General features: G+C 44.8%; 1 protein-coding gene across 1 annotated transcript in view; it reads right to left on the reverse strand.

Annotated features, from left to right (window-relative positions):
• The window catches only part of LOC112116425 (lysine-specific demethylase 4C), a 438,460-nt gene that overhangs the window by 158,987 nt on the left and 252,236 nt on the right, over window positions 1-27,237 (reverse strand). The window contains exons 14-16 of the mRNA XM_026646385.1: window positions 23,730-23,968; window positions 21,046-21,392; window positions 8,375-8,486 (exon numbers count right to left, since the gene is read on the reverse strand). Of these exons, the coding sequence (XP_026502170.1) occupies window positions 8,375-8,486; window positions 21,046-21,392; window positions 23,730-23,968 (698 nt within the window). The remainder of the gene's footprint in view (window positions 1-8,374; window positions 8,487-21,045; window positions 21,393-23,729; window positions 23,969-27,237) is intronic.

Here is a 27,237-nt window from a genome sequence, read left to right on the forward strand (position 1 = left end):
ATCCAGATTTTCTTGTATGATATTCCAGTCCTCCTTGATATTGGCATTACCTCCCACTTCTGAACAAAGGCTACCAATCACACAGAGTTTTGCCAAAATTAGTATTGGTTTGATTATGTGAATACACATCTCCTAGGGACTAAGATGATCCTAATCAAACACAGAATTTGAATCTAGGTAGGACTCCAAAGGTAAATGGTAAATTCATATGTGAAGTAAATTAACCAATCCATTTTCAAGTGGACTGGTGTCCAAATCACAAAATTCTAATAGTACCTGACACCCTAGTGGGTAGTATCAACACAGAGGACAAGGACTGAATGGGTGTACAGACTGAACTCTCCTCTCACCCAAACGGTGTAACCTCCAGAATAAGGTTGAAGGCAGAGTGAGAAACTCGCACTGCTGATGCTGGCTTGCAGCAAATAAATGACTTCAGTCTCCAGGGCTCTCAATACAGCTCCTTCTATGAGCACTAATTTCACTTAAAGGTTTAGAGAAAAAGACCAGTTCATTAAATCCATTTAGCCTCATCTATTTTGTATTTCTGACAACACTTCAAAGAAGCACATCACCAAGTACGTATCACCAGAGCTTGCATACATCCCTTGCATGAATTTTAAGTTTTTAATTCATTTTAGGTTGCTGCTAATGGGGAAAGAACTGAATTCCATGCATCATAATCCACTGGGAACCTAATATTCTCATGCCCCATGCAGATGATCATTCATCAGTCTCAAAGAACCCCTCAAAAATTAAACAAACTGGAAATTTATGCAACCCCAAGGAATATACCCAGCAAAAGTATAGATAGAGTGTGACAGTTGGGTCTCACACCACAGATGTTAACAGGCTATGAAGTGCCCAACCTACAGTTATACTAATGATGTAGTTATAAGAATATTCCTGTTATACTAACATTTCCTTGCCAGGAGATCACTCATCTCCCTGAATACCTGAAAAAACAGCAGACTGGTCAACCCCAAAAGATTGGAAATATAAGAAATCATCTGGCAACAATAGAGTCCAGGCGGAACGGTGTAAGAAAATATTAGCTAGAAAGACCAAGAGGAACTGCTAAATCAGTATAAATAGGTGTTTTCAGAGTAAATCAAGCCCTTATTTCAGAGCTCACATTATGGTTTTTGTACACTTCAGATAGTTATCGCCTATTATAATACACCTGGATACAAGGACAACTTAATAAAAAGGTTGGGAAAATGCCCCTTGCCCCTACCTGGATCAGACCCATGACTCAACAGACTCAAGGAAGACACAGAAAGCAGAGCAAATGAGTGCTGTAGAAAGGCCTAGATAGAACAGATTAGATGAGACAGAATTAATACCAACAGCAGGTGATGCTGCAGCAGCTTTTTGGACAGTAAAAGCAGCAGTTGCTCAGAAACAAGGGGATCAGCAGATGCTGCAACAGGAGCAGTCTTTCTTGGGGTAGCTCTCTTATATGACACAAGCCAAACTAATCCTGGTTATTACACATCACTATAGGATAGATGTATATCCCAACAGAGATGCTCTAGAGCATGGAGTATTCTGCACACAGTAACACTTGCTATTACCATCTTTGATATTTGACAATCGATGTTCAAGTATGTGTTGAGAAAAACCTCTGCCCAGATGTTGGTATTCATATTCTGGTTAACAAGCAGATGCTCCCCTTGATCGATGCTCATCTAACCACTGCTCTCCAGCTGGTGTGTCAGGAAGAGAAAGGAATGCTGCTGACTGGATTCACACAGAGAGATGAAAGGACAAACTGTGTCCTCACTGCGAGGACAAAGTGAAGCATTCCCACACCACAAGCGGGACTGGAGGAAAGTGAGAGACCATGGAAGTGGGGAGAGGAATGACAGTAGGATGGTGAGCGTAGCAAGCAGCTGCAGCCTCCTGATAGAAGGCAACAACTGAAGAAACTGGCATCCTTGTAAACAGAGCTCTTGTACTCCCACTAAATATATGTGACCTTGGCATTGCCTTGGTGTCTGTGATTCAGGCCCCCTAACTCCAGCTGCCTCTTGATGAGGCCTCATTTTGCTAAAGGGGCAAGCATTGCTCTTCCCTTTAGTGGCTCATTCACTCTCCATCTTGTGTGCAAGCTCCTCCCACCAAAGTCTATACTCTCTGTTGCGGTTTCGCCCACCGAAGCTAGGAACTGGGTGGCTGCTGGCCTGTAATTGGTGCATGACGAGAAGTCAGAATGAAAAGGACAAGATCGGGAAACTAGACAATTGGAAGGAGCAGAGAGAAATGAGAGTGGTACCAAAGTACAAACCATCTCCATCTTGACCAAGCCTGGAAACCTAGCATACAAGATCACCACCATCTTGAGAGAGAGGAGGGTGAAGGGACAATGGAGGGACTTCTTCAGACTGTTAGCAATACCCACCATTTCCACTGACTGTTTCACACTTCTCACAGCAAGAGGGCCACATGTGCCCGGTAGCTAGCTGGTACCAATTCACACCCGTCCCCAATACACATACACACACAAATGATGTCACCAGAAAGATAATTTTCCTGTTCAAGAGAGAAATGGGAGGGGAGCAAAAAGCCAGGAGACACGGTGACCTGCTGTTAGGCTGCTGCTGCTGTGACAATAGATATAGGGAGGCTAGAAGGCTAACAGCCTGCTGCAGAAGACAGCATGGAGACAACAGAATCCTTGCGATTCACTGCCAGGTTTGTGCCATCTGACCAGCTTATGGCAAGAATAATCCATGTTGAGGTGGAGATCCTCATTTCTGATACTTTATTTTAGCTCTAGCCAAGGAGCCATCATCCACCACAACCACTATAATCTCTCATTTAAAAAGAGCAACTTCACTCCAACCCACCACATATTTAAATCTTTAATTACTTTACCAAATGAATTATAAAATTAATAAAGCCCTTTTTGTGTAAAATTACTGTAACACTGTCTGAAATCCACTCAATCTAGCCCCTCAAGGCATGCAAACATTATAGAGATATGGATCATGTGTCTAAGCTGTCACTAATGTTCAGAAAGATGCTTAACAGCTAATTGAAGTAATGCATTTGGTGAATTTGATCTATTCAGACATTCTCGGACGTAAAGGGAAGAAGAAACAAATGAGAGATTTTAGGCTTAGAATGGGAGACTTATGGACAAGGAAACAACTATAATTACCACATGCAATTCAGTGACACTTAGCTGAGGCTGACTGAATGCATAACGCTGGAAAAGACATGCCAGCCCTGTTAAATTTGTGTTATCCAACAGAACAAAAATGGCTGCAAAGGGGTTTTTTAAGCTGCCTGTACGGTTGCAGCTTATGTCTGGAGGTAGGCTTTCCGTTGTTCATAGACGGAGGCTGTGCAAGTTACACATTCAGGGGGGCTGTGACAGTGCGGGACTCACCCCTGCGGCACCTCCCGCTGGTTGCTCCGGGGATTAGCTCTTTCCAGAGCAGAGCGCCCTCTGCAGGCCAGTGTCCCACTGCCGCTGGCCCCCGTGTCCCTCCCAGGACCTGGTGCCCCTTGTCTTTGGGGTGCTGCCCCCTGGCAATACCCCTGCAGTCTCAGGGTCTCCCCACCCAGGGGAATCCCCAACCCTCTATCCCCACCTTGCCTCAGTCGTGGCCTACTGCCAGTCACCATCTAGCCCCCGCACACTGGGGCAGACTGCAGTGTAAAAGCCACTCACCATAGGCAAGGGGGGTTTGGACCTGCTGCCTCTGCCTACCTGTGGGCTGCCCCCCGCAACCCCAGTACCTAACTGGCCGCAGCCTGGGGGGTTTCCAGGCCGGAGCTCCCCAGCTCCCTTGGCCTTCCCCCAGCCCTGCTCCACTCCAGTACCCTTTAGTACTCAGGCAGCTAGGTCCATCTCCCGCCTCAGCTAGAGGGAGACTGTCTGCTCCTTGCCCACTGCCCTCTTATAACTGGTGCGTGGCCACAGCTGAGGCTGCTTCTCCATTCAGCCTTCCCCAGCCACAGCCCTCTCCTGGGCTGTTTTAAGCCCTTTAAGGACGAAGCGGGTGACCACCCCGCTACAGGGTCCAACCTTTTGCATTCCTTTACAAAGTGTTTTGTAGACATGAATTTAACATACCAATTCATGTCTTTGCTGGATTTACACTTAAAAAACTATACTTGAGTATAGTAACTTTTCATAAACTAAAAAAAAAAAATAAAATGTAGCGTCATTTAATAAGCAACTGGCACCACTGTGTTGAATACATGAGACCTGATATTTTAGAGATGCTCAGCACTCACATTGACTTCACTGGAGGTGTCAGCGCTCAGCACTACTGAAATTCAAGCCCATCAATGTCAGCAAGTTCAGAAGTGAACTATATTTGCCAGTCCCAGCTCCTCTAAGAGCAGCCACCTAGATGAATGCCAAAAATAAGGCAGAAAAAGAAATGAAACGTGATGGAAGTAGAACCGTATTGCTTGCTTGCTTCACATCAGTTTCTATTGTGAGTTTGTCATTTCTGTTTGTTATTGTCCCAAAAATAATTGTTGTCATGGAGGTGAATGATTTAAATAAAGAAGGGCTTATGTTAATTTAACTATGCTAATTAAATTGTTTAAAATAAAGTATATGGTTGTTTTCAATCTCCCGTAACTCGTTTTTTTTTTAAATCTATCATCAAAATATGCTGTTTAAAAAAAACTATTATATGTTAAAAGACGATATACATTCCATATTCCTTTCTATTAAAATACAGCCAAACAACCTAACAGAATTGCTCTGTACTTTTTCTCAAGTATTTTCCCCTAAAATGAATGTTTTGTTATTGCAAACACACGCAAAGGAATTTGACTGAGATAGAGAGTTTTTTTTGTTTTCCCAACTGTTAATAGCTGGTGCTTGCAAACCTGAAATAAAAACTGCTTTCAACAACTGTGATATATCTTATTAGCATGTCAACCCTGAAAACATACCCAGGAGGCCATGATCGATATTTTAATAAGAGATGTCTGATAAGTCATTCAAATCAAAAGTACAGTACCATCAAGTTAGCTACAGGAACTGTTTATGGATGAATCTATAGTAGCTGAGGAGAAAAGAGGCTTCTTTTAGCACTACTTACCAAATATGCCACATAAGAAGATCAAATTTCCTTTGTAACTTAGGGCTTTAACATAAATATTAATCCTACATTTTTGAAAAAAAACATACAGTGAAACTTAAAATTATGATGGGATAAAAACTAAGGCCTTTATTCTCCGTTTAACAGAAAAGAGAACTTTTGCAGTTTTTTAAAATATTTTTAAATGGATGTCATCACACATTGTATGAATGTCAGATCTAATCTGTTCCCTAATTACATAAGTTACATCTCCTGAAAGGATGCAAAATACTGCTTGATGCTCTTGAGTGAAAAACTGAATTTGAATGTGCCACAAGTTTCAAGCTACAGTTTGCAGGCTTTAAGAAAAGGAAAGTGCAGTGACCCAAGAGTTGTGGAAATAAGAAAAAGCACTGCCCTTGGGTGGTGGTGTTTGGGGTTTTTATTGGGGGATGAGGGCTGCTTTTTAGTATATTTACTTACACACACACACACACACACACACAGGGCCGGTGTAACCACTAGGCGAACTAGGCGGCCGCCTAGGGCGCCAAGATTTGGGGGCACCAAAAAGCGGTGCACAAAATTTTTTTTGTACACTACAGTGAAGTCACATCTTACGCGGGGGTTAGGTTCTAAGGTCAGCGCGTAAGAAGAAAATTGTGTATAGTGAAAATTACCATAAAGTACAGTACAGACAGTATACACTAGAACAGGAGTCCTCAACCTATGGCACATGTGCCAAAGGTGGCACGCGAGCCGATTTTTTTTTTTTTTTAAATGGCAGGCTGCGGGTCCCGGCCGCCGCTGAGCCCGCTGCTGGCCTGGGGTTCCGCTCACCCTGGCTGACAGCGGGCTGAGGTCCCAGCCGCCGGCCCTGGGACCCCGGCTGGCAGCGGGCTGAGGTCCCAGCCGCCGGCCCTGGGACCCCGGCTGGCAGCGGGCTGAGCGGGGCCAGCGTCTGGGGTTCCGTCCGCCGGTTCCTGCGTGAACAGAACTCCTGTTCTACTGTATACTGTGTGTACTGTACTTTATGGTAATTTTCACTATACGCGATTTTCCTCTTACTCGCTGACCTTAGAACCTAACCCCCGCGTAAGATATGATTCCACTGTATTCATTTTTGAAAGTTTATAATAAGCGATGCTCCGGGGGGAGGGGAGGGGAGGCGCAAGGGGGAAGTTTCATCTAGGGCACAAAATATCCTTGCACCAGCCCTGCACACACACACACACACACACACACACACACACACAGACACCATTGCTTATAACAGTTAAGGAAAGCAAAAGCACCTTATACATGAGTGAAGCTGGCATACTGAATAGCTTGATGGCTGTACTATATCATTTTGACCTTACTATTTTTTCACAACCCCCTCAGATTGAAATATTATGGGAGAAACCCAATTCTATTTGGATCTATTAAAAAAACTGTCCAGTCTATGGTGGTATCGCTTTGAGGTGCACAGTTTTAATATTGTGGAAAGATTGGAGTGCATAATATTAGGCTCCTTATTTAGGCATCTAAGCGACTGGACTAAATTTCAGAAGTGCTGAGTACATAGCAGCTCTCCTGGAAGTCAATGGGAGCTGCTCTGTGCTCAGTGTTTTTGAAAATTATTTAACTGCTTAAATGTGAATTTAGGAGCCAGATTCTTTGCCCTGAAACCATCTCCTTTGTGCACCACCAAAGCAAGCAGAAAGCTACCTTAATGCTGCTGCTGCTGATTCCCGCACAGAGGAGGAATTGTGTCAGAAATGAGGATAGGGAGGCAGTCCTGGGTAGCTTTAAAATTTCATTAAGGGCTATTTTTGCTTTTAGTTGGCCTACATTTATGCCAGTCTCTTCAGCTGTGCTGAGAATCTGATCCCCAGTTGTTAAAATCTTGAACTTTGCCTGTTACAGAAACTTACTGGTATAACTATATGAATGGTATAAATGATACTCCTGGGGAAATATTGCACCACTGCATATGCACAGAATTCATGTCCCCTGCAGATTTCTTTGCTTCCCCCACAGAAAAATGACTTTCTGACAGGGAAGCAAAGAGAAGCTGCAAGAGCAGTCACGCCGCACCACTCCCTAGCAGCACGGGTACATCATTTCAGGCACCCAGAACAGACAGCGGAGAGGTAAATCACAGTGGGGCTGGGGACACTTCAGCCAGTGGCTCCTAACCCTAAGGCGGGATCAGCTGCTAGTCCCAGCTGGGTTGGAGACAGGGGAGGATGAGGCTTCTTCCTCCCCTGCAAGGAGTGGCTGGGGCTGTTTCAGACCCACCCCCAGAAACTTCCTGCAGCTGCAGGAAGCTCATCATCCTCCCCTGCTTCCTGCCCATCGCTCCTCAGTTGTGGGGGGAGGGGTCACTGTACAGAGGGCTGCTCCCCATCCACACAATCCCCGTGATTCCCCCACCTTCATGTAGCCAGTGGCCTATGCTCCCCTCTGCCATGCTGGAGCCTCTGTATTTATTTATTGGCAAATAAAACGTGCAGAATTTTAAAATATTGTTCACAGAATTTTTATTTTTTTGGCGCAGAATGCCCTCAGGAGTAAAATAAGGAATGTATGTGGGATATGCTCAGTAGCTCTCCATTTTCAATAGATACAGTAAAATGGCTTTGTCAAACCTAGAGAGAGAGAGCAGTCTATTTAATTGTTTCCCTTTATATTTTTAACCAATTGTGGGGCCAGAATTCAAGGTATAATAAAGACTGCCGGTAACCTTTCTGATGTTTTGGAACATCTGTGGTCTCTTTCATGAATCAAGACTACAGATGTCTTTTACCAGAACCGCTTTTCAAGCCTCCAACTGGATGTCTATAAAACAATGGAATCACAATGCAAAAAAAAAAAAACAAAAGTCCAATGAGGTACAGTTTGCAAGCAGGATTGATGTTCTGAAGATCTAGAAATGGTATGTCATAGCTACACTTGCCTTCCTACAATAAGATGTAAAGTTTGCTGCTAAAACCAATTGCTGTGAAATCCAACAAAGGAGATCTGGCTACAGAAAGTGTCTTCATCCCACACACAGCACTTTAAAGGACTTCATACTGTTCTGAGCTTCTTACAAGACAGTTCTAATATGTTTAGGAGAATTTAAGTGAAAACGGGGGAAAAGAAAGGAAGAACCCATGAATTCAGCAAGCATGCTGAAAGCTTTTCAATGGAATTATTCTGCAACTTTAGAAGATTTCCCACACAGTCAAAATACTGTTATCTTCAGCACTTTTGTCATAGTTAAAATATATATGTATACGCGTTTATAAAGACAGACAGATATAATTAGAGAAACACATTAAAACCATGCTCACCTTCATCACTTACTGCCTGCTGTTTAACCAGTGTCATAGGAGATCTGGCCGGGGGTTTACTTAGTGGATGACGCCAACTCTTACATGTTTTCTTTCTTTCAATTTCTGCTAACTGAAAGGGAGAAACCACGTTTAGTTTAGTTGGAAACTGAACAAAACTAATGCTGGTAAGCACGAACATTCTTCTGCTAATAGTATAAAGTATCTACTTTGTTAGATAAATTCTCACATAAGGCATGTAAAAAAAACCTCTCATTGATGGTTCAAAAATTTGTCTGACATTAGTTATTTTGTTAGATCCAGGAGACGGGACAATCTCTCACTTTACTTCAGAAAAAGGTGTGGAAAACAACTTGGTATTAGGACAACATATTAAAAAAACATGCACAGTTTTTCTTCATAACTTTTCACCCATTCAGTTTAGGAACTAAAAGTTAAAATGCAACATTTAAGTTTGTCTTTAAAAAGAAACACAAAGCAACCATTAACATATAATTACAACAAATAAATGCTAAATTTACTGAATAAAGATTAACACTGGCTGAAAATGTAATGTACGCTAGAATACTGCTGTATATTTCAAAACATTTTATCACACTGACTCATAAGGTATTAAATGGAAATGTGCGTGCCATTTCATTTATCTGCACAGCCATGCTATTCACCCTGTGGTGGCTTCATGCAGTTGTCAGTAATTATCATCATATGGGTACTTTTAAAAAAAAAGGGAAAATCAAGTCACAACAGCCTCATTTATCAAGGATCAGTACCAGAGATCACTTCTGGAGTTCGCCAGTCTAGGTAAGGAGGAAAGATAAAGGAGATGACTGACAAAACAATTCACATCCTTGAGAGCAAGAAAACAGCAAATCAAGGCTGTCAGCAGCTACAATACAGAGCTACATACTGTTTACTAAAATACGTGGAGGGAGGAGGATGTTGTGGCTAAGGCTGGGTTTATGACATCAAAAGATGCAACTAGCTGAGCAAAAAAGTAAGGCAGACTGGCCTTCCTAATAGCCTCTGTAAGATAATTCTGTACAACCGTAACACAGAGGAGGTGTACTGGAAAATATTTGAAAAGCCACTTGGGAATGTCTGAGAGGTACCCAAACAGATAAATTAAATATAACCTGTTACACAATATGATCACAACATTGAAAAGATGTTTATAGTACTTAATATTATTACAAGGGGAGGAGTGGTGTCAGGACTTAAATCTCACATCTCTCTAAAAAATTATTAGTGCAATTTTCATGTCTGTAAAAGGGCAAGTGCTGTTTTATTTCTGCCTCTAAATTATATTTCCCCTACTTTGGGTATGTCTGGCAATGCAACAGTCAGTTTTCCTTCCTCTCTGCTAATATCAGAGGCAGGTCCAGTCTGTCATACAGCAGCTACATACTCCTCTTTTCGCTAAGGTCCACAATTGTTCTGCTTCTCTAAGATAATCCTGACTGCCTCTTATCTCAGCATGAGAAAACAGAAATTGTGCATTTTGTAGTGGGTAATAATGAGAAGATTTTACTAAATGTACTAATTAAAAATACAAATTGACACTATTGAACATGAGGACTTCTCCTAAAGGCACCTTAGATGCATCTCGGAAGTCCAAAAGGGATAAGAAGCCTCGTGCCTCCAATACATAACGCCTGTTTCAGATATACCTTGAGGAGTCATTGTACTCTTCGTATGCCTCCAATACCATGTCCTTGCGTTCACCCATCTCAGTGCTAACACAAGCAGGAGAATAAAGATCCACAAGCAAGGGGGCAGACAGAAGCCATAGCTTCAAGTCAGAAATGTGGTCCCAATCCCACTGAGCCCACAGAAAAAAGCCACACTAGCTGATGTAACTAAGAAAAACAAGAGCCTTGTCTCAACCATGCTGCCCCACAGGAGCTCTTCATCAGCTTCTGCAGCAGATGGCCTGGTTGTATCAGCTGCTTTACTTGAGGAAGCCAGTAGCCTATGGGGACCAGTTCCAATGACAAGTCAGCATGTTCCCCACTCCTCTGCCTCATGCCCTTGGGAAGCTATTCCCTCATGAATCCAGCCCACTGTGCTGAAATTTTAACCGGATACTGTACTCTTTCGCCTCTCATTAGACAGTGGTTCATGGCCTTTGATCCTCCATTTGTTCTGGGGTCCTTAACTCAATTTCCTCTTTCTCCCTAAATCAACATCCCACCCACCATCCGTGTATATGGACCACTTCCTGTTGAAGTCCAGGCTCTATCTACGGATCACAAATATCCAAATTATTTTTGTATCATCCTCCTCCATCCAATCCTTCAAACCTCCTTGACATACATGCAAACAAACAAGCAAACCAAAAAAGAGAAATAGTCCATTCTTAGGGCTGGTCCACACTACCCGCCTAATTCGGCGGGTAGAGATCGATCTTCTGGGATCAATTTATCGCATCTCATCTGGACGCGATAGATCGATCCCAGAAGCGCTCCCCCGTCGACTGCGGAACTCCTGCTCGCCGAGAGGAGGAAGTGCTGTCGACGGGGGAGCCTGCCTGCGCCACGTGGACCCGAAGTAGGCACTTTTAGTTCGATATAGGAAACGTCGACTTCAGCTACGCTATTCTCGTAGCTGAAGTTGCGTTTCCTATATCGATCCCCCGCCCCAGTATGGACCAGCCATTAGTGATTCTGATGATCCAGGGCACACTCTAACGGGTCAGGATATTACTCATCTGAGATCTAAGTGATCTTTACTGGAGCCTATTCAGAGTTTCAAAGGTTTGATGAAAACCTTCACTTGTTTTCCATTACCTGACCCTTCCCTCCCCTCCATATATGACTCTTTTTTTTCTAACACATGAAAAGAAAAAATGAGTGGTTTTCATACAAAAAAAATCGAAGAATGAAGAAGGTAAATGTTCCCATTCCTCTCTCACCTCTTGGCTGGAAGAACAGGAGCTCCCTGAAGAAGGGCCTGAAGAAGAAGCTCATGATAGACTTTTCCCATCAATTTTATGATTCTAAGTTATGGAGAGTTCTGAATAAAATGGTTATTCACCTTCTCGTAACTGTTGTTCTTCGAGATGTGTTGTTCATGTCCATTCCAATCAGGTGTGCGTGCGCCGTATGCATGACAGACGGAAGATTTTTTTCCCCATCAGTATCCGCAGGGTCGGCCTGGGCACTCCCTGGAGTAGCGCCTTCATGGTGCCCAATATAGGGCCCTGCCAACCCGACCCCCACTCAGTTCCTTCTTGCTGGCTACTCCAACAGTGGGGAAGGAGGATGGGTATTGGAATGGACATGAACAACACATCTCGAAAAACAACAGTTACGAGAAGGTGAGTAACCGTTTTTTCTTCTTTGAGTGCTTGTTCACGTCGATTCCAATCAGGTGACTCCCAAGCCCAAATTCAGGAGGCGGGGTTGGAGTTTCCACTGATTGGAGCACCACTCTTCCAAAGGCTGCATCGTCTCTGGCCTGCTGGGTGATTGCATAGTGCGTGGTGAAAGTGTGTATGGAGGACCATGTCGCCCCTCTGTATATTTCCTGCGTGGAAACCTGCGCCAGGAACACCGTTGAAGAGGCCTGAGCCCTGGTGGAGTGCGCAGTGATTGGAGGAGCAGGCACCCCTGCCAGGTTGTAGCACTCAAGGATGCAGGACGTGATCCAGGAAGAAATCCATTGAGAAGACATGGGAAGACCTTTCATTCTATCCGCCACTGCCACGAATAACTGGACAGACTTTCGGAACAGCTTCATCCTCTCAATGTAGAAGGCTAGCACTCTGCAGACATCCACTGAGTGAAGCCTTTGCTCCCTGCCGCTCGAGTGAGGCTTAGGATTGAATACTGGGAGGAAGATGTCCTGGTTGATGTGAAATTGGGAGGCAACCTTCGCGAGGAAAGCCGGGTAAGGCCTGAGCTGGACCTTGTCCTTATGGAACACAGTGCAAGGCTCTGATGTCAGGGCCTTGAGTTCAGACACCCTCCTGGCTGAGGTTATCGCTGCCAGAAACGCTACCTTGTATGAGAGATAGAGCAGGGAGTACTTCACCAAAGGTTCAAAGGGCGGTCCCATGAGTCTGGAAAGGACCATGTTGAGGTCCCAAGCCAGGATCGGTTGCCTGACCTGTGGCTATAGCCTGTCGAGACCTTTCAGAAAACGACTGACCATAGGGTTGGCGAAGACCGACTGGCCGTCTGTACCTGGATGGAAGGCTAAAATGGCGGCTGGGTGAACCTTTATTGAAGACATGGACAGACCTTGCTGCTTGAGGTGGAGGAAGTAGTCCAATATAAGGAGGAGTGGTGAGCGTTGGAGATGAATGATGCTGCGCCACCCAGATTGAAAATCGCTTCCACTTGGCAAGGTAGGTCGCCCTGGTGGAGGGTTTTCTACTGCCAAGGAGGATTGTCTAACCTGGTCCGAGCAGGCAAGCTCCATCGGGTTCAGCCATGGAGCTTCCACGCCATAAGGGGCAACGACTCGAGGTTCGGGTGCTGAAGGCGGCCATGGTCCTGAGTTATTAAGTCCAAGAAGAGCGGCAAGGTGACTGGGGCTTCCACGAACATTTCCAGGAGCAATGTGTACCAGCGTTATCAGGGCCAGGCTGGAGCTACCAGTATCATTGAAGCTTGTTCCCTCCTTATTTTGAGGAACAGCTTGTGAATGAGTGGGATGGGAACACGTAAAGGAGATGGTCTCCGCACAGGAAGAGGAACGCATCCACTAGAGGAGTCCGAACTGTGGTTGTATAAGGAGCAAAACTGCTGGCGAACAGGTCTATCTGGGGAAACCCCCACTGTTGGAAGATGGAGTTTGTGACATACGGGCGCAGGGACCACTCGTGGCTGTGGAATGACCTGCTGAGGTAGTTCGCCAACTCATTCTGTACTCCAGGGAGGTACAATGCTTGCAGATTAATCAAATGCTCTACACAGAAGTCCCACAGCATGAGGGCTTCCTGGCACAGGGGAGAGGAGCATGCACCCCCGTTTGTTGATATAAAACATCGCTGTGGTGTTGTCTGTCATAATCGATACACAACTCCCTGTTAGGTGGGCTCGGAAAGTCTGGCACACCAGGCACACCGCTCTCAGCTCTCTGACATTGATGTGGAAAGCCAGATCCGCCGAGACCAGAGGCCTTGTGTCCTGAGGTCTCCCAAACGCGCTCCCCAGCCCAAGTCTGATGCGTCCATCACCAACAAGAGAGTTGGTTGGGGACTGGCGAAGGGGACCCCTGCACACACCACCTGTGGGTCGAGCCACCACAGAAGGGAGTCAAGGACCGTGTGAGCCAGAGTCACTACGCTGTCCAAACTGTCTTGAACTGGCCGACACACAGAGACTGGCCACAACTGGAGAGGCCGAAGCCTGAGCCTGGCGTGTTGCACCATGTAGGTGCAGGCGGCCATGTGTCCGAGGAGTCTTAGGCAATTTTGTGCTGTGGTGGTTGGAAACTGCCTGAGACTCCGAATAATGTCGCCCATGGCCCGGAACCTTGTCTCCTGCAGGTACACCCTAGCCTGGGTTGAGTCCAGAACCACCCCTATGAACTCTATCCGCTGAAGGGGGGATAGAGTCAACTTCCCCCTGTTTAGGAGAAGGCCCAGCTCGTCTAATGTCGCTATGATGAATTCGACTTGCGCCTCCACTGGAGGCCTGGAGCGGCCCTTGAACAGCCAGTCGTCAAGGTACGGGAAGGTACCTGGCGCCTGTGCAGAAACACGGCCACGACTGCCATGCATTTGGTGAATACATGAGGCACCGCTGACAGACCGAGGTATTTTCTGTGGGACGAAGTGATTGCTACATGAAAATACGCGTGAAAGTACAGGGATAGACAGAATGAAAAGGTAAGGCAGGGAGGATCCAGTCTCTGTATTGGTGGGGGTTAGGGAGGTCTGAAGTGCCTCCTTTGGGTCGCAGGCGTGTGGCAGCCCAAGGACTTCAGGATGGCCTGAGAGTCCTTGAGGCTATGCAGACGGGAGTCAGTCTTTTCTGAAAACAGAGACTGGCCCTCGAAGGGGAGATCCTAAATTGTCTGCTTCACCTCGTACAATAGGCCTGAGACCTGAAGCCAGGAACTCCTTCTCATAGCCACCCCTGAAGCAATGGTGTGAGAGGCGGCGTCTGCTGCATCCAAGGCTGCCTGCAGGGTTGTGCAGGAAATCAATTTGCCTTCCTCTACAAGCGCGGAAAACTCCACATGAGAGCCCGTAGGCAGGAGCTCTGTGAATATTTCCATTGCGCCACGAGTATTATAAGTTGTATCTGCTAACCTCCGCCTGGTGGTTAGCGATACGAAGCTGCAAACCCCCCACAGAGTATATTTTCCTGCCAAAGAGGTCCAGTTTTTTGGCCTTGTGGTTCTTGGGAGTGGGCCCCTGGTAGCCCTGGTGCTCGGGCTGATTAGCTGAGTCTCCTACCAGGGAGTCCGGCGGGGGGTGAGTATACAAATGCTCGTATCCTCGAGAGGGAACAAAGTATCTCTGCTCGTGCCTTTTTGCGATCAGAGGCAATGAGGACAGGGTCTGCTACAGATTCTTAGTGGCATCGCTGATCGTTTTAATCAGTGGCAGTGTGATGTGGGATGGCCCAAGGGCAGGGGGGGCTGGAGGATGTCGACCATCGGATCGACCTCCTCCACCACCTCCTCAGTCTTGATATTAAGGTTCTGAGCCACCCGTTTCAGCAGCTGCTGAAGGACCCTTGTGTTCACTGAGGCCAGAGCGGTTGAGGAACCTGCCAGCGCCTCATCCGGTAACAAGGAAGATGAAATGGTGGCCAGGTCTCTTCCCTGCCCTCAGCCCTCAGGCAAGGAGCAGCTGAACTGCGGCTAGTGCCATGGCCGGTGCTGGTATCAGTGCCGAGGGTGGAGCGGCAACCGGTGCCACCAGCACCAGTGGCATGATCGGTGCCACGGTCGTCGAAGGCGCCATCGGAGCCAAGACCATTGATGTCGGTGGATGGGTTCCCACCGGGATGCCCGGAGCGGAGGATGTATGCGTCTGCCCGAAAGAAGCTGAGGCCACCGATGCCACTCTGGCAATAGGCTCAGGGTGTCCAGAAGGGCCACTGAGGAGCCTGCCATTGGCCAGGCCATGGTGCCGGGTAGGGCTGTCAGTCACGGTGGGAGCAGGATCTTCTGCTCCTACTAGAGTGCAATGACTCCGCTTCCGACTCCGAGGTCTCAGACTGTGATGACCATGGAGGAGCGGAGCTGCTTGGTGACAGAGAGCGGTGTCAACTGGGGGACCGGAGCAGTTCACCCACACGGGCCATCGATGCCGCAGGCTGATGCGACAGGGATGGTGGTTTTATGGCCGACATCATCGCCAGTTTGCCCATGGAATGTACTGGGCCCGGAACTGGTGCTGGCGATCTCTCTTGCCTAGGAGGTGAGGGTGGCGCTGTAAGCGCCAAAAGGTCCACTGCTGCCTGGAATGCCTCTGGGGTGGAGGGGAGCTGTAGGTCTTCATGGTGGCGCGCCGATGAGCGGTGAGGGTCTGGACTCGACTGGATCCATCCCGGGGCAGAAGTTAACGGAATCCCTACCGAATGGGTGCCGGATGGGGGTTTATTGGCCAGCTGGTCTTTAGACCTGGCTGGGGAGTGCCCTCTGTTGGCCTTTTTCTGTTTGTGGGACACTGGGGAGTGCGACTGGTGCCTCACCGATGTCTGGGTGTGGGCGGAGCCATGGCAGTGCCGAGGGTCTCTAGCAGAGTCCTTCCTTGGCAGCAGCTCATGCATGGATGGTGCCGGAGCACTGCACGCTGAGGATGCGGCACTTGAAGTCGGATCCGCCATGCCCGGCTCTGACTGAGGCCGAAGTGCTGCCTCCATAAACAATACTTGGAGGCGCTGCTCCCTGTCTTTAAGAGTCCTGAGGCAAAAACTTCTACAGATTTTGTACCTGTCTCTAAGATTCCCCTCGCCGAGACACTTCAAGCACGAAGTGTGTGGGTTACTTTTCAGCATAAACCTGCCACAGTCCAAGCACGGTTTAAAACCAGGAGACCGAGGCATAACCCGGTCCTAGGGAAAAACAAAGGGGAGGGGTGGGACCCCCCGAATGAAAAAAAAACCTACTACACTATCTAACACTAACTATATATATGAACACTGCTAACATGCGCTTGCCGAGGCAAGAGCAACGGGGAGTTCCAGCTAGACGTCACAGGCGGTAAGAAGGAACTGAGGGGGGTCAGGTTGGTAGGGCTCTATATTGGGCGCCATGAAGGCGCAACTCCAGCGGGTGCCCAAGCAGATCCTATGGATATTGCTAGGGGAATATCTTCCGGCTGTCGTGCATGCGGCACGCGAACCCCTGATTGGAATTGACATGAACAAGCACTCAACGAAGAATCAATGGACATTGTCCCACAATTGGACAAACCTGAGGAAAATCCTGCTCACAGAGCTAGTGAAATGATAACATAGTATTTTCTCAATGGACAAAAGGAATAATGTGTATTCCTCTGAGAAAGAATCTCAGGGCTTGTCTTCACTACGGGGAGATCGACTCTGCTGCAATCGATGCAGCAGGGGTTAACAGCAGAGCGTTCTCCGGTCGACCCCGGTACTCTAGCTCCCCAAGAAGATTTAGGTAAGTTGCTCTCCCATTGATACAGCACAGTGAAGACAGTCGGATAATTCGACCTAAGCTATGTCAACTCCAGCTACGTGAATAATGTAGCTGGAGTAGCGTAACTTAGGTTAACATACCCCAGTAGTGAAAACAAGCCCTTAGATACAGCTAATTTGGAATGAGAGTTGTCTAATCAGTCCAGACACTTTAATGATCACATACCAATATTTTACTCTTTTCCAAAACATAATCCAAATACTTTAAATTTTCAAAAGGGGATGTAGTTGTTGCCGCACTTTTTATGGAAACACTGATTCCATCAGAGGAGGACTTCATAGCTACGGACAAAAGGATTGAGGACTTTCTGAGAAAAAACTCTGGGGCTTCCTGTGCAATGCTGACAGCTTCTGCCCTAGTTACGTGCTACTGAAGGCCCCTCTCAGTATTGGACAAATAACCTAACTGATTAACCACCAGCCAAAGACAAAAAACTCTTCCCAGTTCTACAAGAATTGCTTGTTCCCTTGCTTCATCCTTTGTTGCAGATGCCTCCTTAGCTACTCTGAAGATTTTCTGAGAGATCCAGGACTTTAAACACCATCACACATTGTAGCAGGGTGGACACCTGCTCCTGCCTGGAAGGGCCTGAGATAGCCAAGGGAGCAGGCAGTGTGAAGGCTGAGCTGATTGGGGGAAGTGGCTGCAGCTGGGGCCACGCCCCAAACAGACTCAGCAGGCCCTATGAAGGCAGGGAGCCAAGCACTCAGCCGAGTCTCTCTCTACCTTTAGAGAGAGAAGGGTGGTGGCTGCAGGGATCTAGAGGTAGGGTACCTGAGTGGAGCAGGGCTGGGGATAGGCTGAGGAGCTCCAGCCTGGAAAGCCCCAGGCTGCGGCCTAGTATAAGGCCAACAGGTACTGGGGGTTGCAGAGGACAGCCCAGGGCTAGGCCAAGGCAGCAAGTCCAACCCCCGCTTGCCAGTGATGAGTGGCCTATACTGCAGTCTGCCCCAGAGCGGGGGCTAGTTGGTGACTGGCAGTGGCCTAGTACTGAGGCAAGGTGGGGATAGTGGGTGGGGGTTCCCCAGGGAGGGAAGACCCAGATCTGTGGGGTACTGCCAGGGGGCAGCATCCCAGTAATAGGGACACCGGGTCTTGGGAGGGACACGGGGGCCAGAAGAGGACAGGCGGCCTGCAGAGGGCGCTCCAGACGCTGGACGAGCTGATTCCCCAAAGCAACCAGTAGGGGGTGCCGCAGGGGTGAATCCGTACCCTTACACACATACATGGATTAGTTTAAGAGCATCAGGAAGAGATTTACAAGACAAACTGATGGGTACCTCAATATTTTCAAAGTGAAGTTCTTTGGGGAGTGGTGATAAAGTAGTGGTGGAAACTTCTGGCAAAGGTAAGAAATCTCTTCCTTCTATGAGATAGAACAGAAGGGAATTTTGTCCTGATAGTAGAAACAGGCAGCCCTTTGGGCTGGTCATCCTGCTGTCAAAGAAGAGATTCTGACTTCTACAGAGATAGATAATAATAGAGGTGGATGATGGACAATAGCTGGTAAGAGACATATCAGGAGATGCAAATCTGAATTTACCTCTATGCCTTCTTCCACCTCTAAGAATAATGGCCAGACTCTTTGGTCCACATGTATAAGGCCCAGGACAAAATAGGAGGAAGACCCCAAAAACTTTGCACACTATTGATCTACCTTAAACAGGTTAGGTTATAGAATTAATTCTGAATGGATACTGAGTTGAACTGAACTCTTCCCAGGAACAGATTCATCAAGCCCCCAACATCCAAAAATCAACTGATGTGCCAGATTACACAAGAAGTCATCTGTCATTATCTCCAAATAGGGGCAACAGAGCCCGTTCTATCTTTCAAATGCTAAAAGGTAATGTACTCTCTATTCTGCAATGTTCTCAAGAGGACAGGACTCACAGAGCAACATTGGATTTGAAGGCCCCCAAGTAGTTCAGAAGGAAATTCAGATTCAACGCAGAAATTATAAAGTTAATGCAAAGTCATTGGCTCTTTACAGGGAGCCTACAGTACCCTGCTGTTCTTTCCAAAGACTGCATGGTTTTCCAAGTTTCTATCACTATTAATGGGTCCAATATTGTTTCTGTAACAACACCTGTGGTCGGTTCGTCTGTGAGGATTGAAACCAAGATCGCTCAATCTGAATGCATGAACCACTATTGCCTGAGCTAAAGGACCCAGTCCATTAGCTCAGAGGCAATAGCAAACTCATGAACACTCCTTTATGTGGTCCATCCACTAGAGGGGGATAAAGATATACTTGATGAATGTGGGGAAGCTCATCACAACCTTCAGAGGTCACAGTACTTCAAATCCCTGAATCGCCCACCAGTTGCAATGACTTGTCTGGTCAGTTCATTTCCAGGGAATGAACTCAGGACTCCTAGTTCTAAAAGCACGAGGTTATCCTGAAGCTGAGCTAAACAGATCTGCTCTTTAGTTCAAGATTCAGCAATTTCTAGCAGTCCATATTAACACCATGAACAAACCAAGATCTTTACCTTTTCACCCCAATGTTACACATTTTCTACACACTGCTGAACTCCTTCAACCTCCTCTGGTACACAGATTTCCTGTCTAGCCTTTAAATTAGTATTCAGGGTACTAATCTCTCTCTTCCTCCACTTATTCCTAAGTAAAACATTAATTTCCACAGAGCTCAGGAAACTGCACTACCTTCCTTCTGTTAAATCCATTTCACCTGAAGGGGGGAAAAAAGCATATGTTAGATGAATATAGGGCCATTAAGATTTACATCTAATGTATTAAACCCTTCAGGAAGTCAAGTTATGTTTTCATCCGCTATTATCCAGATGTTAATGGTGAGAAGGCCTCAAATACTTCAACTGCCATATAGATCAAAGCATGTTTTGCCAAAGTACATAAAGCCACACATGTTTCCACCAAACAATGTCATGGCTTATTCCACTAGGTCACACGCAGTCTCTGGAGTGGTAAGATCTCAAGCCTTTATGAAAAGATCTGCAAGGTTGTGACCTTGTCTTTAGAACATACTTTTGCCAGCTACTATATGGTCTATCTTTAGTCATCTGCCAACCCTCAACATTTGGTAGGAAGGTGATACAATCTGTATTGCCTCCCTAAGCATCCTCGCTAGTGGTTGTAAATACAGTGTATAATTACACAAAGTCTAAGGCCAGAAGGGATCATCAGATCATCCAGTCTAAGCCTCTATATATCACAGGCCACCAACACCAACCAGAACCCACACACTAAACCTAACAACTGAAAACAGATGACAGTATTACAGCCCTTAGGAGACTAAACTATTATGTGCCACAGGCAGACAAGTTCAAATCACTTGTCTTACCATGAGATTATTTACTGCTGTTCATATCCCCATGTCAGACTGCCAGACTTTCCAATAGCAGGAGAAGAAAAATTTGATTGTGGTATCCCTGTGAGTTTCCTTCCTCCTATCCACCTATTCTGAATAACCAGCAATCCTCCTAACACATTTTAGGGTATTGACTCATGGTAAATGATTGGTATTTTTCCTCAGTTCTTGGAATATGTAAAAAGTTTCTTTCCTCACACTTGAATATCTTATAGTAGTGGCCACGTCTGCTCTCATGGGATGCTTTCTTTTCTATTTTTAGTTTATTTCAAAGGCTTTAGCTAAGTTTCCTAGTATAGTTATAGCGGGGGGAGTCCTCCACTCTGGTAGTTAGTGAAAAGGGGAGGGGCTTAGCTATACCGTCCGACAATTCAGACTTGCCTACCTACTGTCAGATTACCAGATATCCAAAATAGGAAAAGAAAAAAAATTATCAAGTAAGCTGCAATAAAATTCTGTCCCAATTCAGGAAATCATCCCTAATCAGGAGAGCCCTTAAGCACATGCTTCATTTTAAGCATGTGTTCAAGTCTCACTGAACTCAATGGGACTTACACACAAAGTTCAGCAGGTTTTGGTTAGTAGCCTGCTGTTGTTCGACATGTGTCTGTGCCCTTGATTATGAATAAATTAAAACCACCATGCAATAGGTTTCATATACAATGGGTATTTTCAATGTATTTTTTCTTACGGCAGGTATTTCTCCAGGTTCCAAGCCACTTTCGCTACTTTCACTGCTTTCTAGGTCGCTGACATCATCCTCTGTGGACACACTATTCGTTTCCCCTTTTTCCAGGCTCTCCGATTCAAAGGAAGCATATCCAGGTGACTTCTGGCATGTTTCAACCTGCACAGACTGATTCTGAGATTTTAAAGAGTCGTCTTCTTCCTTTATACAACTAACAGATGTGGGTATGGGGAGTGTAGAATTCTTAGGTGTAAAGAAAGCAATACTGGAATCTTCCTTGTCCTCATCTTCTGTTTTAATTTTCTGCATTACAGGAGTAGGGCTGAAAAGTGAGTTTGAACAGATGTTCCCTAGGTATCAAAAATATGGGTTTGTTAATAAATTTCATATTGTATTATTATTATTCTATACCAGTGGTCCCCAACCTTTTCGGTGTGGTGGGCATCGGACGACGAGCCACCGAGGACCGTGGCCGGCGGAAAAGCATCCGCCGAAATGCCGCCAAGAAGCGGCAACGTCAAGAGGCGTCGCCGCCGAAAAGCCGCCGAAAATCAGCGGCAGTTCGGCGGCGATGCCTCTTGATGACGCTGCTTCTCAGCAGCATTTCAGCGGCAACGCCTCTTGACGTTGCCGCTTCTCGGCAGCATTTCGGCGGATGCTTCTCCGCCGGCCAGTACGTGGGCACACATAGATGTCCCAGCGGGCGCCATGGCGCCTGCGGGCACCGCGTTGGGGACCACTGTTCTATACCATTCTCACAGCAGTCTGAATTGAAGACCAGTTTCATAACTCTGATTCTCATTTAGAAATCCTGTCTAGCATTCCGTCAACAAAAGGCCAGACTAAAAAGTAGAATGATATGTTTTATCAAAGAATAATTTAAGTAATAGCATATTGAGTTGAGAGTGTAAAACTTTTTTTACGTCTTGTTTTTCTTTCTATTGGCATTTTCAATTTGAACAACTAGAAAAAGCATTTTTGTATCAGTTGAAATTATCAATATGCACTTGGCATGATTATTCTGACAGCCTACAAGCAATTTAACTACTTGAAATAACCATTGTAAAAGGTTGGCATATTGAACTTTATACTCCAAATTTACACCTATTATGCCTGTGTGAAAATCTGTCAGTAAACAAGAAATAATGACTTAAAATACGGAAAATATATTTATAAGAAATATCAAGAATTGTCTGCAAATAGCAGCACTGACATAAAAATCACCAAAAATTACAGTGAATAATTTTGTACATCAATGCTGCTAAAGATTAATTTCATGTGCAGTATACAATGAATATTAAAATCATCTATCTGGTTGCAGAATTTACCAATAAGTAGTCCCAGCTGATATCAATGCAGAACTTCCAGATATAAAGTATATTTTCTTTAATTAATTGTTGGGATGTATCAGCCAGAGGTTGCAGGCACCAATTACCAGCACCATACACGTAACAACATAGCCCGGCTGTCACATCCACAAGGCTCCCTCTACAAAGGTCCAATCTTCCATCTTTTCATTATGAAAAGAAGAATGGACTGAGCTCTACTTTACAAAGCTTGTATTTCACCTTGGCGCTTAAGTAGGGACTTGTTTTTTCCATAGTGATGAACACTCCCAACTTCTATTTAAGTCAATGGGATTGCAAATGATCAGTACTTCTGAAAATCAGGCAAAGGGGTGGATATTGTAAAGTCCCAACTCAGCAAAGTATGCACATGCTTACTTCTAAGCACATGAGTAGTCCTACTGAAGTCAAAACTGGACAATTCACCTTGTCGTCTGTCTGGTGCTGGGAATTGTACAATGCCTACAGCTTCTGGTTCGTACATTTCAACAAGGATGGTATTTCCAGTAAGGGTAATATCCTTCATTCCTGAAAACAGTTTTGGTGCCAAATTGAAAACAAAGGGACTAATCATGTGCTTAGAGTCAGGCATGTGCTCAAGTATTTTGCTTAACTGGGGCCTAAGCTCCCTTCTGGACAGGAGTGTGAGACTATGCCTTGCCCACAGTGAAATTCAGAGTTAACAAGAGAATGAATCTCAGAAAAGATATCAGTATCAAAGCAGGGTAAGTAGAAATATGCTGGGCTGGCACCGGCGTATGTAACGTGTGCATAGTGAGCATGCTCTCTAGCAGACACTTCTAGTGTAGCTTAGGTAATAGAACTTGTACACTTGGAAGTGGGGGATTTTGTGCACAAGGAAAACTAAGACTCTCTCTAACATTATACACAATTTGTTTTCTGCTTGTAAATGTAAGCAGTACATCTCAAGTTTATATATTCTGTACAGTCTCTCTCAGTGGATAAGGTACTTCATATCATTTTCCAGACAAGTTTTTCATTCACTACAATGTGCCAATCTATGGAAGGAGTTCATTTAAAAACATTTGTGCTTTTTTGGAGGGGAGGTTCCTTTCTTTTAAAAATAAATGAGTAAAAATAATTTTACCTGTTTTGCTCTCAGCTCAATATTTTAAATTGGTTGTGCTCTTGCTCCTATCACATAAAAATACCATGTGATGCTCCTGCTTACATGATTTCCCTGCATAAAAACTTTATGAATAGGCATTTTTAGTTATGCCACTTGGAGCAACACATTTGCCTTATCATTCTCAGATTTATGGCATCGTAATATCAATAGCCTAAAATTTACAAGTGAAACATAATCAGTCCTTATCTCACCTGAGACCTCAATATTATCCAATAAATGCTGATCCAGCTGCGTTCTGCTAATGTTTTTCTCTTCCCCAGAAGGCACTTCTGAATTTACCAGCTTCACTTTTTCTTCTGGCTTTTCATTGACCTTGAAGCCATCTGTAGCTGCTTCAGTGGCTATGATTTCTGCACCAACGATCATAGCTGATTCTCTCTCGTCCTCTGGAGTTTTAAGCTTTTTAGATCGAGATCTGGTATGCTGGAAGCTATTATAAGAGATATTGCTGTCACAGTAGAATGTCTGTCTTGGATAAGATAAAATGTCTACCAACATAAATGTCCCTTTCACCTGCTTAAAGTGGTAAAAAACTGACAATTTCCCAACTTTTTGGTGCCAAGATAGTGTTTACAATTTATTAAGTGATAGATTAACAATTGATTGGATTTAACCTTCTAATGTTTTATCACAATTCCTTAGACTATAAACCTGAAACAACATCAAGTAAGTCTTTCTTAACCAAAGTCCAAAACTAGTTTTTGATGAACCATTCTTCGGAACCTGAAAGAGATTAAGCTGAGCAACATAATAATAGAGAAAAAATGTGCTCAGCTGCAATAAAATTAGAGAATATTGTCCAGTCCCTGCGTGCACTAGACATTTTGCCTGATCACTCTTGCACATTCATGTAGCTTTTACAAAGATTATTTTTGGCAATTGTATATGCATCTTTAACATCAGCTACTAGAATCTGAATTAGGGAAAATTTCTGAGTCTTGAAGAAAATGTTATTTTACTACATTTAAGTATATGGATAAAGTGCAACCTCCAGCCCATCTTATGCATATTCTGTACCACCAACAGAAGGGCAAACACGGAGCAAGAATGCTGGCAACTGCTCTCAAAGACTGAATGGGTTGTAATCTATATGCCCAAGATACAGGGAGTGAGAGTCCCAAGTCTTAAATTCAAGTCTCTAGTATAGCAGGGCAGTACTGTACACATTACTTCATCACAAGTCAGGTGTTGCCAATTTGCAACCTGATGAGACTTTCATGAGAAGTGTCCTGTGTAGTAGACATCACTAGTTTATATCAAAGGGTTGTATATTTTGGACTGCAGATGTAGCCAGTGAGCTAGGAATATTTTGATAACCTTTTTCACCAACATTTTAAGGAGCCATATTTTACCTCCACTAATATTCCCTGAATTTCCTTCTTTATAAGGTGATCCTTCTAGAAATTGTGTTGCGATGCTGGAAATGCTGATTGGTTAGCATTGTTTTATAACTCCTGGAACCACTATACACAATTACTCGTTCTTGAGATCCTAGCATGACAGAGCATCTTGTCCACAACTGCATGAGTATTACCTCCATCCAGGCAGACACGTTCCTATAGTTGTATTTCTATTCGTACCCAATCCTAGTTGGGAAGTTATATTATTCCTGGAATCAAAATTATCATGTTTTTCATCAATACATTACAGCAGAGATGAAACGGAATAAATATTTTATCTTCACTTGTAGGACATGCATCCCTGTGTGTCTGCACCACTGTCAATATAGTAATTAAATAGCATAGACGTGTGTTCATCAGTTTAGCTAAGTGATTATATTTAGCACATGTACTCATCCGATAAAACTTTTAATATATTTATTATAGTATCTCTACTTTTAACCAAAATTGGCTACCCAGATCAATAGGGTTAGGCTGACAAGTAAATCATTGCTGTGCCTAGTGCAAATCTGCCATAGTATAGTACTGTACATACTATAACAATGCGGGAGTGACATCTGAGACACTAAACACAATATAATACAATTCTATATTTGGGTGTGTGCACAAACATACACACACCTATCTCAAGTTGGTAAATGCTGGTGAGGATTGTTATTTGGTTTTTGTACTGAACTACTTCACAAAATTAATAAGGTATCCTAATACGAATTAAAAAAGAGAGATCTAACAGGTTGGGAAGCAAAAGCTCTAAGCCTTACATGAGAGAGAATTCACTATTAGAAAGCCCTTCTTATGACAGTTAAGGGAGCTAAAGTATCCCTTTTGCCAGTCTTCTTTTGTAACTTCAAAAGTAATACATTGCTCTTCAGCACATTTATGTAGTCTATGAAATAACAGGCAACAAAAGAAAGTATCAAAAGTTATGGTTGCTAAATTCTTCTGATCACTAAAGATTTCAAAAAAAATTTTTGAAGTGAGACCCATCCCCTGTAATAAGTTCCTCTCTTCTTCTTTTTGGAAACTTAACCTCCCTTCTCTTTCATAACTTGCAGCTGGCCCTGTAACCAGGAGCTTCGTCTGCTGTCAAAGCATACAGAAGCTGGTGCTGCGCAATAGTGTCCATCAACTTTAATAAAGCCGCTGATCTGCCATCGCTCAAGAAGGGAGATCCCTGAGGTCATTCTGAACTGCTTTATTCTTGGGCCTTCTTCCACATTTGTTTCGTTATTTTCTTTAATTACAAAAATAGCATAATTAATAAATTTAACACACAAATCTCATGCTAACATACAGGCAGGATCCTCAGCTGTACTATTGCTGTGCCCAACCCAACTGACGCTGGTGAGGTTGCTCCTTCATGCTCCTGATGCTGACCAAGGGTAGGTTGGGCCCCTGCCACAACGTATAGCAGCCTCAGTGATATACCTAGGTGCAACAACATCCAAGAGAGCTTTCGGACAGCCAGGGATCACAAAAGAGCAATCATGACCTGACTGCATTCTCCTCCCCTTAATCACAACCACTACGCAAAAGGGCGGGCAGAGGGCAGGCAACATTGTCTCCAAGGCACCCAGTCGTTCCTCTTACGTTGTCTACACTGTAATCAGAGGTGTGACTGCACTTCGTGTAGGCATACATGCACTAGCTCTAATCTAGCTAGCAGGCCAAAAATAGCCGCAAAGATATGGAAGCACAGATACCAGCACAGGCTAACAACTTGAGTGTGTACTCAGGGTTATGGGGTGGGCTTGTACAGCCAGCGTTGAAACACATGCCACTGCATCGTCACGGTTGTTTTTAGCTGTGGTAGCTAGATTAAAGCTAATGCAGGTATGCCTACACAAGTTTCAATCACACTTTTGATTGTAGACATATCCTAAAAGAAATCCCCACATAGCTACTTATGTCAGGTGTAGGGGGCAGAGGAAAGGAGACCAAGGATCAGATCAATAATTTTCTAAAAGAATGCCTGTGCAGGAAAATTATTTGCAAGGGAGAAGGGAAACTCATAATTTATTTTTTGTTTAGGTCACCCCTTCCCCCCCGCCACTCTGTTTGGTTTTGTTCATTATTTCCTGTGAATTTAGCACTGATGGACATGATGAACTCTCAGCACTGACCAGAGTCAAGCACAGGGCAGGATAAGGACTTTGCAAGCTCTATACATAAAGCTCCAACAATGCATCTGATTCTTCACAGTTAGCACCTTTGCCTAGACCCCAAGCCTGTTGGTCTTCCTATGGTTAGGGGTGTGTGTGTGTGTGTGTGTGTGTGTGTGTGTGTGTGTGTGTGTGTG

The sequence above is a fragment of the Terrapene carolina genome, unplaced genomic scaffold (genome assembly GCF_002925995.2).
Source record: "Terrapene carolina triunguis isolate 2854851 unplaced genomic scaffold, T_m_triunguis-2.0 Scaffold35022, whole genome shotgun sequence".
NCBI lineage: Eukaryota > Metazoa > Chordata > Testudines > Emydidae > Terrapene > Terrapene triunguis.